The following is a 15,156-nucleotide window of genomic DNA, read 5'->3' as shown; positions in this document are numbered from 1 at the left end:
AAAGGGTAGTGCTTATTTCTAATTACCACCCAGTAGTAAAAGCACAAAAAAAAAAAAAGTCACAAAACAGTTCCAAGGCTTGACACACGTTTTCAAAAGACTTCCATTATTTCAAAGGTGTTGGTTCCAAAATAGTCCTTGTTGTCAAATGTAGAAATTAATTATAGCAGCTGAGAATAAAATTAATTCCATTATCAATATCAAAGCTACCTGGTGTCATGAAAACCCAATTCAGGGAACTAGACTACAATCAGGAAAGTCATGGCAGGAAGGACAGCCTCAGTGCTTAACTGCTGGCGAGGTGTTCTCTCTGATTTACCACGCGTGATAACTAGGGAAGGGCCGGCTGCTCATTTATCAACTGGTTCTGAAGCTTCAAAGAGCCACTAGTTCTGGGAGGAAACGTGCATCTGGACACCAGCTTTTAATTCCAAGGAGGAAAAGCAGGAGGAGGAGGAGGAGGAGGAGAAAAAGTATGGCAAATCATACTGATTATCAAAAACTGTTATCCAGGAGACACCAGATGATAGACAGGCACATAGTTTTAAAGCTGCCTTTAAAAATAAAACTGTGTCATACTGTCAGACTGTGATTCTTAGAGAGAAAAAAAAAAAACCCTTGAACTCAAAAGTTCTTTTTTCAGGGGCCATTTACGCCTCTGTGTACAACCAGGAAAAGTCTACCCACGTGACAGGTGTGGCAGCATAAGATCACAGGGAAACAAAGGGGTACACACACAATGACCGTCTTCCTTCATTTGCACACCAACCCCCACAGCGTGTTGAATGAGAACAGGTGTGCCACCTACGTTTTCTTGTTTGCTCCCTAAATACTTTTTTTTTTTTTTAAAAAGGCCGACTGAATTTTCAGCTTCTACACTTTTTGTCCTGGATAATCTTTGTTTGAGCAATCGGACATCCACCTGGACCAAGGCATTCAAACAACAAATGTAGGCAACTCCGGGACACTGGCTGACTTAGAAAGAAGGTAACTCATTAACGGATGCGTAGATATAACTGAGAGTGGGAAGCTGGCTGGGAAAGCAGGCGTGTGTCTGTCCACCTGGGGCTGCAGGCAGGACAGAGGGACGTTAGGGCACAGAAGAGCCAGCTCTCCTAGCACTTACCCCTCAACCTTCTTATTTAGTCAAGGCGTTTCCTTGCTCACAAGTGTCTTTTGGCAGACATGCAGAAAAATCCTCAGTATATCAGAGGCAAAATATATAGGTAAGAAAGGGCACTGGATACTACCACTGTTCATCAGTGACAAGAAATCTTGTTACTTGTTTTAGAAGTTGAATTGGCAATGCCTGTTGAGCAGTACCCATTGATGGGCGTTCATGTGTATTCCCTTAAAGGAGATTCCTGAATGACCAGGAGAAGTGCACCACTGTTCCTTCCACTGAGGTTACAGAGTTATGTTCCTCTTTTTAATAGACCACCTGCTGTAGTGTACTAATTTTCCAACGATTTTCATACTGAGAATTGGACTTGTGTTGGGGGAAAAATGATTGTGCCCAATCTAGGAAGCAGTGAAAGTATACAAAGCCAACCATTTAAAAACATGTAAAAGGAAATGGATACCATGAGAAGACATGGCTCTTCACAAATACTTCCTGGGAAGGTAGCTCAGTTGGTAAAGTACTTTATGAGCAAGCATGAGGACTTGTGTTCTAATCCCTAGCAACTATGTAAAGATTTGGGCATGATCATGCATGCACGCATGCACACATGTGCCTGCACATACACATACACATCACTCACGCACACATGCCTACAACACACACACACACACACACACAGCCACCTGTGACTATGATTCCGGTACTTGGAAGGCCATGTCTGGTGTATTGTGGAAAACTCAAGGCCAGTACTGGCTGCATAGTGAGACACTGCCTCAAAAACCAAAATCAATCAAAAATGAAATCCACCAAAATAACAAGATGCTTACAAGAAAAAAAATAATATAAGAAAAAAAAACAGAATTAACAAACGCCTAGGGTTACATCTCTCAGTTTATGAGAAGTAAAAAATGTTTAAAGTTTACACCATTTGCTTCCATCAGTGGCCTCCCCAAGGGCTGAAGAAAAAGCTCAGTTGTGGGGAGCTTGCTTAACATCCGTGGTCCCAATGTCTGGTAATATATCTCAGTTGTAGAGATAATACCAATGGTCCCCAAAGTGTGTCCTATACATTAATTCTTACCACTGATCCTAACTGTGTACATTTGCTGTTTTCTAACACGTCACAAGAGAAACTTCTAGGCTGGAAGTGGTGGCACACACCTACACATGAGCACTTGGGAGGCTGAGACAGGAGGGTCAGGAAGGGCATTCATCAATACCTGGAGTTTGCAGGGACTGCTTTATGTGTGAAGAAGCCACGCCCCACAATTAGCTCCTTAGCAGCTTCTCAAGGTGAGACAGATCCCTGGAGTGTGCACATCTGAGGATGGATCTGTGATAGCATTCATTAGCTGCTGTGTATGCATCAACAGAAGGGTAACTACTTCTAACTGTGGAAAATGTGTAGCTTCTTAGTTCCTAGAGAGCAGCTTTACCAGTTCAGTTACTCCTAGGAGAAGTCTGTAGTTATTGTACAACTTACACCTTCGCCAGGAAACCACTCTTAAGGTAAATTTGTTTAGCTGAGTATTCCTAGCTTGATACCCCTGTTGGTGCTAGTGAGACCATGGGATTAGTGTCCATTCCTGGCCAAGCAAGCTAGCTACTATATTCTTAATAAAAAGATGCATGATATGCCAGGAATTATGGTGCACTTTTTAACTCCCAGCACTCAGGAGGAAGAGGCAGGTGGTTCTCTGTGAGTTTGAGGTTAGCCTGGTTTATGTGACAAATTTCAGGCCACTCAGGGCTGCACAATGAAAATGAGTAATAAACAGCAAATAATAATATTAAATAAATAAACTAAACACAACTAAAAAAACCAAAATGGTGTATACCAGGTAGCAGTTTCTAAACATATCAGATACTACATTCTGAACCCACACCATCTTCAATCAAGGTGTAAAGGCACCAGGGTTTCTCAACCGTAGCACTACTGTTTGGGGGTTGGGGGGATTTTATATACCTTCTGCTGTTGGAGGAGCTGCCTTAAGTACTACAAAGTTTTATCAGTGTCCCTGACTTCAACCTATTGCATACTGTTGGGTCCCACCTCCAACTGTGACAGCTAGAAATGTCAAAAGATGTTGGCTTCCATCACCTTCCCCAGGAACAGAGAGGTGCTGACAGCGCAACCCCAATTCACAGAAGCACACTGAAAAGGTAGAACGTTCCTGCTACCAGTGAGGAGCGCTGAAGAGCTTTCAGTGCTGGAAGAAAAACAAGCCAACAAACACACCAAGCAACACCTTCCACGGCAGAAATGAGGATTCTGTGGCCCAGACAAGTCACGTGCCATGTTCGTCCGTCAACACTGTCAGCACCAACAGCGGATGGTCTCAGCACCCTGTGCTAAGGGCACACCACATGGCACCAGTCCTTTTTAGTTCCTCTAAGGATGGGTTTTTGTGGTCTAGCAGGCTGAAGGGATGCTTCATACCAAATCAACTTAAATTTTGTTCATGGTGAGCTCTCTGAATGACTTCTGACAACAGATCCTTCAGCCATGTTGAGCCTATCATTAACAGGAACCTAAGCCTGTTTGCCCTACGTGGGTCTTTGAGGGCAAAAGATGAATACATTTTTAAAAAGCCACGAAGTCTTCTGACCCCCAGGGGTCACAGGGTTGTGTTGGGATGCACCCTGCATCGCAACATCCCTATAAGCTGCACTGACTCCTGAAAAGAGGAAAAATCATTGCTTGTAAGCTTTCTGGTTGCTGGTTGGAATGATGTGTTGTTTCAGGCCATCTTTCCTGCCTCGACACCAAAACGGTTCCAAGAGATAGTGTGTCAAGCATCTCTGACTAAGGTTGGCAGCCTCTGCCATCTTACTGGCACTCGGTACATCTACCTGCTGGCAAACTAATGTGCACCATCCTCCTTCACCCAACCTGAGAAGGACACCTCCGGCAGACAAAGACCCCACTCACGCTATTAACCATTACATGAGCCATCTTTTTCTCCTCTAATGCATCATCCAATAAACTGGTTATGGCAGCTCACGCCTATACTCCCAGCACTCGGGGGGTGGTGGTGGGGGGGCAGAGGCAGGATTGTGAGTCTGAGGTTAGTACAGGTGTATACACTAAGCTTCAGGATAGCCTTAACTACAAGGGAAGAATGTGCATCCAAAACCAAACGAAAGCAAACATCCAATAAACTGCTTTTTGTTATCCTAGATAGGAGCCCAATGTATTTCTTTAAAAGATGTATTCCATGTTAATAACCTTTTACTATATACTGCACCTCAAGAAAGAGGCACAGTTTAAGCATGAAGAGGCTCTCCTGGTGGAGAGCATGATTACCTGGTCCCCGTCACTCGTTTGTAGTTGTCCTTGGAGTACACTGCCAGGATGCTGACACCTGAGCCCATGTTAACCAGCAACATAGGGTACGGGTTATCCAAACAGTATGGCTTTTTTTGACACAACTCGGGATTTGTGGGGTTTTCGAAGTAGTAACATTCCGGCTTGCCGTTGAAGCCAACCGAGTCGACATAAAGCAGACCCTGAATCAAACAGTCCAGTTCGTCCAGTTTATGCAGCTGCAGGTCCGCAATCTGCGAGAGAACAGAACCCCCGTTAGATGCTGCAGTCTGACAGGGTGGTGTGTGGAGCCTGGGGCTGTGGTGCTCTCTATAAGACTCCATTCCAAAGGAAAGAAATGCTGTCAGACCCACCCATGCCCACCCCCGGCGTAAAAGATCAAGCAGCCACCACCAGAAAAATGCTGCCTGGTTGTCTGGAAAGCACTCCTTAGCGTATGAGACTGCTGGACTGGATGCGGGCCCCTGTTTTAACTCTCAGAAGCTGTGAACACGGTCTTATTTGGAAAGCAGATCTCTGCAGATGGGAAACTTGAAGCAATCATCACTGGCCATCTGGATGGACCTTAACTCCCACGACAGGAGACACAAACAGGGAAGGTCTTACATCTACCTGCTGGCAAACTAATGTGCGCCATCCTCCTTCACCCAAGGACACCTCCGGCAGACAAAGACCTCACTCATGCTATTAACCATTACACGAGCCATCTTGTTCTCCTCTAATGCATCATCTAATAAACTGGTTATGGTTGGGAAGGTAGAGGACGAAGCCTTTGAAGAAGGAGACAGATACCTGAGTGTTGCGCCCTGACCTCTGGGGTACCAAGAGCAAGCGGGCACTAGAAAAGGCAAGCAGAGTAATCTCCCCGCGGTCTCTAGAGAACTGTGTTGATGCCAAGGCTTTAATTGAGGGTTATTGGCCTCAGGAATTTCAATGGAAGAAATCTCTGTAGTCGTAAGCTGCCAAACGTGTGGCAAACTGTCACAACAGCCAAGAGTGGTTAGGGCATTAGAATATTCAGAAGCCAACAAGAATCTTACATATGTCTGACAAAACAAGAGGTCAAGAGGTCTGGAAGTGGAACAGAATTCCCTCTGAGTCCATAAAGCCTCTTGCCACACTTGACTCTGGAGCAGCTGGGCCTGGCTTTGAACTCCGGGTCTAAAACTTACCTAACAGAGGTGGTCTGAGGTGAGTTATCTGGCTTCTCGGTGTTGCTGTGAAGATTCCATGATACTATCTGCATGGCACCCACCACATACAATGGGTTTACTAGCTAAGTGGCCCACGACTGTCCTTTCAGAGTTCTATGAAGTAAAACATCCTTGTCTTGGGGACAAAAAGAGGAGGTTGCTGAAATATATATGATAATAATAATTTAAAAAAAAAAGCAAAAAGGAAGGCTACTCTGGAGAGGAGGCAGGTCAGACAGAGGCAAGCAGGCAGCAGGACCCCATGGAGAAGGAGATGAATATGAACAGAGAGACCGCCACCATTTTAGACACAGAGGGGAACGGGGAAGAGAGCTGGCTGTCCCTGGTCTGAGCAGCCACTCTGTAGCCTTAAAAGTTAATTCCTAATATCACTGCCTCAGGTCCAAGTTGGTGATCATTTTCCCTGTCAATCAATCAATCAATAAATAAATAAATAAAGGACTAGGGCTGTAGTCAGTGGTAGACCACAACATGAAGCCCTTGGTTCAACCCCCAATACTGGGGAAAAAAAAAAACCAAAAACCAAAAACAAAAGTGATGGTTTGATTCAAACAGACAGACAGACAGACGACACACACACAAAGAGAGAGAGAGAGAGAGAGAGAGAGAGAGAGAGAGAGAGAGAGAGAGAGAGAAACAAAAACCCCATGAGGTTGGATTAGTGGCATGTCTCTAGTTCCAACACTAATGATGTTGACATGGGGACATCATTAATTCAAGACCTGCCTTGCCTATATAGCAGCTAAAATAAAATAAAGCAAAACATAAAACAAAAACAAAAACACTCCAAAGCCAAAAATTACCATCATCGGCAATAAATATATATATATATATATATATATATATATATATATATATATATATATATACACACACACACACACACACACACAAGTAGGTTCTGTTAGCCTTACTCAAGGGGTGGAATAAGAAATACGGTAAATTTCCGTAAGTGACAGACCAGCAACTAGCAAACATCTCCCGGTGTTTCTGTTTCCGTCTTATTTGCTACGACTGTTCATGGGGCTTGGAAAGAAAACAACACAAATGCTAGATAGACTTGTACACTCTATTTTTTTTCTCTGTGTAGTCCTGGCTGTCCTGGAACACTCTGTAGACCAGGCTGGCCTCCAACTCAGAAATCTGCCTGCTTCTGCCTCCCCGTGCTGGGATTAAAGGCATGCGGCAGCACTGCACGGCTACTTTTTTTTTTTTTTAAGGAGACTTGTTTGTTGTTATTGTTACAAAAGGTAATAAAGAGCTACCTCTTGGGAGATGGTTTGGGCCATCAAGGACTTCAGTTTGGGTTCTCCAGCACTCAACTTAAAAAGGTAGGTACCATGGCTTCAGATGTACAATCCTAGCTGTTGGGAGGATCCCTGGAGCTCCCTGGTGGGCTAGCCTTGCTGAGCTCGCTGGTGGGCTAGCCTTGCAGAGTCTGTATGTTCCAGACTCAGTAAGACACCTGGCCTCAAAAACAATAAGGCGACCAACACTAGTATGGGCGTTGTGAGTACAGACCATGGGCCCGCTCGCCCACACATCCCACACACAGACGTGAGCACGAGGTGACGCGTGCATGTCAGGTGACAGCTCCAAGGAAACATGGCTTTGCGCCACTCTCTGTTTAACAACGCTGACAGAATCTATAGGTGCGCTACAGAATTAGATCAGGTCACCAGCCCGGTGACAGAAGCAATGTTGACACAGAAGTAAGCACTGCAAGTGGCCCAGAGCAAATGCACCCCACAAATGTTTCCAAATGTTTAATTTTTATCAAGTGAAATGTTTCAATGAGATACACGCGATTTACATTCGAAGAGGCATCAATTAGAAGTGTCCAGAGACCTGAAAAACTTCAGGGGACTCACACAGCAGGGTACATATTATGTCTTCTGTTCTTCTTGGTTCCCCAGCCTGAAACCTGCATCTCCAGACATGGTCGGGCACCTCAGAGGTGCCTTGATCCTGTACTAAAGGCCTGCTCTTAGTCACTGCCTGACAAACATGAAGAGGGAAAGTTGTCACCTCAAGGGTCAGCCCCAAGCTTACAAGTGGTGATGTTGCCAGCCACTCTTAGAGATGTAAGTTAATCTGCTTAAATATTAATCACGGGTTCATCAACAATATTGACAGCCACACCTAGAGTCAACACCATAAATATGAACAGAGACAATGTGTCTAGCATAAGCAGAAAGCACACACATTTTCAGAAGGATAGATATTTTTGGAGCCTAAGGTCATGGAAGTCACACACACACACACACACACACACACACACACACACACACGGTAAACAAAGGTCACAGGTCACTTTTGTAGAGACCCTGAGGATAAAGGAGAGAGTCCCAGGTTCAAATAGGAAGTCATACTGATAAGAGAGATTTCCAAATAGGGAATCTGAAATTCAGGATACTTTACAATTTGTCTGTACACTTGGATTTATTTTGAGAAAAGCTTAAAACTGGTCTTTAAGATCCCAGCTACAGAGAAATGCTTGCCATGGGCTAGAGTTTCCAGTCACGATAAAGATGCCAACGGGCCTCATAAGAAAACAACAGCGCCATGGACTGGCTAAAGGTAACAGGATGCCCAACACAATCTGGCCGGGCGTGATGATGCACACCTGTAATCCCAGCACTTGGGAGGCAGAGGTAGGTGGATTTCTGAGTTCGAGGCCAGCCTGGTCTACAGAGTGAGTTCCAGGACAGCCAGGGTTACACAGAGAAACCCTGTCTCAAAAAACAAACAAACACCAAAACAAAACAAAACAAAAAAATACCACAATCTGCTCAGGTCTGTAATGCCTCAGAAGCCTATGTCTCAAGACCCAGCAGCTTTTCAAGCTGCTCTGGTTTAGATGCTGGGGTTTTTTGCTTGGTTGGTTGGTTGGTTTTTGTTTATACGTTGTTTACTTTGTTGGTTTTCCTCTAGATTCCATGCACCAGGAGCACAGCTCCCAGGGTAGTGATGAGCTGACGGGAACTGTCCCCAACTGGCCCTCAATAGCACATCCAGCCCTGAAGAATGTCTTCCCTGGAAGCTGGAAGCTGACTGAGTTGGCTGAGTCTCTCTTGCCAAGAGTCTACTCCACAGCCATGATATCGTGCTGTTGGACTTTTAAAGTCCATTATGGTAGCCCAAGCCTGCATTCCAGCCCTGGGAAGGCTGAGACAAGAGATCAGCCTGAACTTCAAAGACAGGCCCTATTAAAAAAAAAAAAATTCAAGATCCCAAACTGCAAATAAAACATTGTTTTCCTTAAAGGGAAAGGGAGAGGGGAGGGGGAGGGGAAAGAGAGAAAGAGAGACAGAAAAAGAGGGAGGGAGAGGGAGAAGAGAGGACTCACAGAGAGAGGGGGAGACAAAGAGGGAGATGTGTGTGTGTGTGTGTGTGTGTGAGAGAGAGAGAGAGAGAGAGAGAGAGAGAGAGAGAGAGAGAGAGAGAGAGAGTAGGTGACTGGAATTCCTCAGCCTCCTGCCTCAGAAGTGCTGGACTTAAAGGCATGCACCATTATGCCCAACTACACCTTTCTCTATAAAGTTAGATTGCCTGCGGCATTTTATTCTAGTAACCAAAAGTTCATAAAACAATCACGTATATAGCTTAATTATAAGGATACATGTTGAGAAATGTGTTGCCAGGGAGTTTCATCACTGTGCAAATAGCACAGAGTGTGTTTACACACACTAACTCAGTCTAACACTCCTAGAGGATGATCTTTGGGGCCTCTGCCACGTGTGCTGTTGAAGACGCTGCTATGCAGCACTTGGCTTGTGTGTCCTCTGTCCTGATCTTAAACAGGCCTTGAATGATGACAAATTTAACTCTCAGAGCCAGCGATCGTGCCATGAAGCGTCCAGGAGTTTTGAACACAGCACAGTAAGAAAGGTGTAGTGCAACAATTGGCTGCGGTCTGTAGTGTTCACTAATTCCCACGGTGTAATTCCTTTGACCAAGGTCAATTGCAAAATCCCAACCCAATTTCACCTAATGGGCAGAGACAGAAAGAGATGTGCTCCCTGAGCCTTTAAAGCCGGTAGAAGTGGGTTCCGGTCTCTCATAACTTGCAACTCTTAGCACTTTGGGGGTCTGAGTTGTTATGCAAATTCATGGCTGGAGAGAAGCACTCTAGCAAGCTGCCCCCTGATTCCCCAGGTATACTGCTGCACACCTGTAACATAGTCCACGTAACTAAATGTAAGTTTATTTTGTATTGTTAATGTGGGATGAATTTTGCCTTGGGATTGGGGCAGAATTTCCAGCAATTTCTCAAATCTCCCCTAAACACGTTTTTGCCATTTTGAACCACATATTCATGCAAAGCAGTGGTCTCAACATTGATGATTAAACAATCAAAGTATAAATCATATGTCTGAAAATATTTAAAGATGCGCTCTGTGCTGCAGAATCAAACACTCAATTGAGATTTAATCCAGTATGCAACACTAAATCAGCACATTCATCTCAGTATCAAATTTGCTTTCATTTGTAGTAAAGGTAAAATTATATGTATATTAAGGGCTTGTTTTAAAATAATTAGGGGTGGGGCAAATGGAGAGATGGCTCAGTATTTAACAGTGTGCACTACCCTTGTGGAGGATCCAAGTATGGTTCCAGGCATTAGCATCCCACAGTTCACAATGGCTTGTAACTCCAGCTCCATGGGTTCGAAACCTCCTTCAAACCTCTGAAAGCACCTGTACTCCCATGTTCATCCCCCCTCCCCCCAACCCCCCACTCCATCCACCCCCACTCACCCCTGTCCCCAAACACAACACGCACAAATACACATAACTATGTTACACACCTATATACATGGGATTGCATGACAACCTCTTGGGGTGTTGGAGAGCTGTATCAGCAGTTAAGAGGACTAGCAGCTAAAGACCCAGGTGTGATTCCCAGCATCCATGTAAGCTCACAAGCATCTGTAACTCCAGTTCCAGGAGATCCAATACCCTCTCCTAGCCTCTGTGGGCACCAGACATTGAAGGGTCTCTAGCCAGCCCGAGCATGGCAAACACGGCTCTGGTGGGCCTTGCTTTACCCAGTTTCCTCTGCCTTGCTAAAAAAACCATTCGATCACATTCCTAAATCTAGTGGCGAAGGACCATTATTTGCCCACTTACTCCCGCGAGGCTGACTTTCAAGGTCCAGCTACCAAAGTTTTAAGTCCAGCAATCGAGAGCCGCCTTTCGGCTACCCTAATTAACATGCCCGATCTTAATCAGACACTTTATCCTAACACAAGTTTTCCCTTTTTACCTTTAGAAACTACCACTGGCCTCTGGACTGCAGCTCTCTATCCAGAGGCAGTCAGTCCTTTGTCCCTCTGGGGCAAATATCACTCCCTCTCCCTCTCCCTCTTCCTCTCCCTCCCTTCTTTGTCTCTCTTGTTCCCTGCCCATTGTCTCTCTGGGGCCAACACATTTCTGTGCTAAGAATTTGGTCTTGGGGTGTCTGGTGCTGATACGGGTTCTTTCATGTGTGGTGCACAGACATACATATAGACAAAATATCCACACACAGAGATAAATAAATATAATTTAAAAATTTAAATGGAGGGGAGGAGTCGTGAATGGAAAGGTTTAGGAGGCCACGGTAACAGTGAAGGCGCCAGTGTCAAGAACACACTGGATAACCACCACCACCACCACCACCACTACCACCACCACCATCACCACCATCACCACCACCACCACCACCACCACCACTACCATCACCACCACCACCACCACCACTACCCCCAGGAGAAAGGAGTAGCTTGACAGCTGTGGCTGAAGAGTGGGGACTGCTGAGTCCATTACTGTGGGGTGGCACGGGTATTTGATAAAAGTGCACACTCGGTCCGAAGCACACCTGCCCATCCTAACTGAAAGGGCTGTTTCCAAGAGTTGCATGAGATGGCTAAGCTGAAATGCTTTCAGAATTAACTCGTGACTAGTAAAATAACTAATGTCTCAGCTTGGGATACAGCTCAGTGGTAAAACATTTGCTTAGCATACGTGGGCACGGCTGAAAAACAAAAACACGACTCAAATATAATCTCAAATTACAATACTTTGGGGAGGCTGAGCGGTTGTGATGCACTTGGGAGGCAGAAGCAGGGGGATCTCTGTGAGTTTGAAGCCAGTCTGGTCTACAAAGTGAGTTCCAGGACAGCCAGGACTGTTACACAGAGAAATTCTATCTTGAAAAACAAAAACAAACAGAAAACAAAACAAAACAAACAAACAAAAAACGGAAAGCCTTTTGGAAACATTTCCATATGATGATTGATTTTTAGAGGGCAAAGCAAGACTCCTTATGTGCTAAATACACGCAGGCAGGCTCCATTTACAAGAGGTTTCCTTGTGTATTTCAGGTTTGTTTGTCAAGCAGGTGGCTTAGAGGTCAAGAGCACCTACTGCAGAGTTCCCACCTCAGCGCCCAAGTAATAAACTGGCTATGGCCCTGCTGTTACCCAGCACCGAGTGGGCAGACAGGAGGATCACTGGGGTTTGTTGGCTCCAGGTTCAGGAAAAGACCCTGCCTCAAAGAAAAATTTAGAATGTAAAAAGAGCACCAGATACCATCCTCTGTCCTCCGAGTGCACACACCCACCCAGGGGAGTACACACCACCATGAAGAAACACACAAACCTGTTCCCTGGGAGGATTCTATCGACCTGCCCCCAAACCACTTTATATCACGTAACTACAGCAGAGAAATGAGTGCAAAATTTTATATAAATAATATTACAAACATTTATAATATTAAATATTAATATATTTAATTTAATATATAGTAAATATATATTAAAATGAGCAAAATACAAATTCCTGTTTTTGTTTGTTTTCTTTCCTCTTCTTCTCATTTGTGTCTTTTTATTTTGCTTTGTTTTGAGGCAGGGTTTTATTGTGTGGTCTAGAACTACTTCTGTTATTCAAGCTGACTTTGAATTTAAGGGACTCTTCCTGTCTCTGCCTCTCTAGTGCTGGGATTAGAACTGGGTTCCACCACAACAGACACAAATTATGTAACACATTTCACTTCCAGCTTTTCAAAAGGACACTGGCTCCAAGAGTCAAATCGTGACCGAAAAGGTTATTTTATCAAATATACACGTTAATTCTGAGTGTCAGGGTGGAACTGGCAGGATTCTTTTTCTTTCCACAAGATCTAACAGAGCTGAGAGAGAAACATTTCAAACAGGCTTAGTGAATGAAAATTCTAACCTGGAAGATAGTTTTGTTTTCTTCTCTATCCAATAAAAGAGGCCAATTATGAGGTGGACCATCAAACCGGAGGGTGGAGAATACCATTATCTACAACATCTTAAACCTGTGATACCACAAAGCCATTCCCAGGCTAATAAAGAGAACCAACCTATGTGGAAATGATCTGCCTAGTCATGTGTTCAAAAGATCCAGTCTCACGCTTCTCTCGGGATTTCCCACCCAACTCTTCACATTGTTCCTTTACAAGACTTTTTTTTTCTTTTTCTTTTTCCCTTTGGGTTTGAGGGAGGTATAGGCATGTTGCACGTGTGTGTGCTGGGGTGTGTGTGCCTGTGAACGTGTGTGCAGACTAGATAGGGAAGGGCCTAGGGTGCCTTCTAGGGTTCTCCACCATTTCCTGACTAGGCTGAGAGTCCACAGGCCTCCTGCCTGTGGCACTCCCTCCCACCAGGGTTGGGGTCACAGGCTCATGAGCAGCCACACCTTGTTTCCTTAGAGAGGTGCCTGGGAGCTGAATTCAGTGCATCGTAGTTGCACAGTGAGCACTCTGGACTGCTAAACTCCCAGAAAATCTTAACACTGAAAGCCGTATAATGGGCTGGAGAGATGGCTCAGCGACTAAGAGCACAGACTGCTCTTCCAGAGGTCCTGAGTTCAATTCCCAGCAACCACATGGTGGCTTACAACCATCAGTAATGGGATCTGATGCACTCTTCTGATGTGTCTGAAGATAGCTACAATGTACTCACATATATAAAATAAATACCAAAAAAAAAAAAACAGGAAAATTGAAACCCATATAATGAAAGCACCCTTGTCCCTGATTGCATCAGCCAAAAAGCACCATCATATCCTATTTATTCAAAGCACAGATTTTACTTTTAAAAAAAAAGATCAAAAGAATATCATCTAAGTGTCTAACTCTTGCTAAGAAAAGTATGAAACATGGCAGAGAATGAAATATGAAAATTCATAGATAAAATATCCTGCTACAAAATTAACCATAATCTACATTTTTTCGTGTTGTTATGAATAACCAGATCATGTAGAGTCCTGTTTAAACAGTGGAAGTGTTTGTTGGTTTATCAGTGCCATATAGCACCTAGCATTGTTAATTTTATTTATCTGTTTGTCTATTGAGAGACAGAGACAGAGAGAGACAGAGACAGAGACAGACAGACAGAGCGAGTCTCTCTGTGTACAATAGTGAATGTAGAGATCAAACTACAAGTTACAAGAGTTGTCTCTCTCCTGTCTGTCAGGCCTGGTGGTAAGCATCTTTACCCACTGATCCATCTCAGCAGTCCACAGCTTGCATTAGCCTAGGTATTTGTGTCCTAGCTTACTACATCATTAATCTTGAAAACTAATATACACCAATCATAAATTTACTTTAGGTTAGGAATAGTGATAGGCATGCTTGTAATTCCAGTACCTGAGAGGCAGAGGCAAGAGGATCAGGAGTTAGGGAGACACTGTAAGATCCTGTCTCAAATAAGAAGTTTGGCTAGGATGATGATCAATAGAAAATGTTTTTTAAAAAAAATCGGGACTGGAGAAATGGTTGAGTGATTAAACCCACTGGCTGCTCTTCCAGAGGATCTGAGTTTGATTCCCAGCACCCTCATGGTGGATCACAACTATAGCTCAAATCCCTCACTTCTGGCCTCTATAGACACTGGCACTCAGATCTTCATGTAGGCAAACACCTGTATAAATAAAACAAAACTTTTTAATTAAAACTGAAGACTCTACGAGAAAGAAATAATAAAACTGAAATAGAGTCTACTCTACTGAAAGTACTATGTAGGAAAGTCTAATTAATGACTATCTCATCAGTTATAGGCTTTTCGGGTTATTCTAAATCGGAGTAGCAATTAACACTTCCTAAAAATTTAAGTGCATTTACTATACTATATAGTTATCATGACTAACAACTGCCGAAAAGCTTTTTGTTGTTGTTGTTGTTAGTCATAATAATGGAGTTCTCAAGCTCCAAAAGCAGTTCTTCTACACAACAACATGGCTTTACACACATATGCTTTGTGGTCAAAACATTTACTATGGAGAGGCGTATATATTCTTTTCTGCTTTATCCCCACCCGTGTGTGTGTGTGTGTGTGTGTGTGTGTGTGTGTGCACATCAGGTGGCCAGAAGAGGATGTTGGATTTCCTAGATGTGGAGTTACAGGTGGTTGTGTACAGGTGGCTGTGTACTGCCCAGGGTGGATGTCTGGATCCAAAGTCTGGTTCTCACGATTAAGTCGA

General features: G+C 44.0%; 1 protein-coding gene across 2 annotated transcripts in view; it reads right to left on the bottom strand.

The window, feature by feature from the left end:
* The window catches only part of Pank1 (pantothenate kinase 1), a 69,946-nt gene that overhangs the window by 12,104 nt on the left and 42,686 nt on the right, over positions 1–15,156 (bottom strand). For both annotated transcript variants that reach the window (XM_052186800.1, XM_052186801.1), the window contains exon 3: positions 4,431–4,684. In XM_052186800.1, coding sequence (XP_052042760.1) covers positions 4,431–4,684 — 254 coding nt within the window. The remainder of the gene's footprint in view (positions 1–4,430; positions 4,685–15,156) is intronic.

This window comes from Apodemus sylvaticus, chromosome 1 (assembly GCF_947179515.1).
Source record: "Apodemus sylvaticus chromosome 1, mApoSyl1.1, whole genome shotgun sequence".
NCBI lineage: Eukaryota > Metazoa > Chordata > Mammalia > Rodentia > Muridae > Apodemus > Apodemus sylvaticus.
The sequence above is the reverse complement of the archived record's forward strand: the minus strand, read 5'-3'. Positions and strand labels throughout refer to the sequence as shown.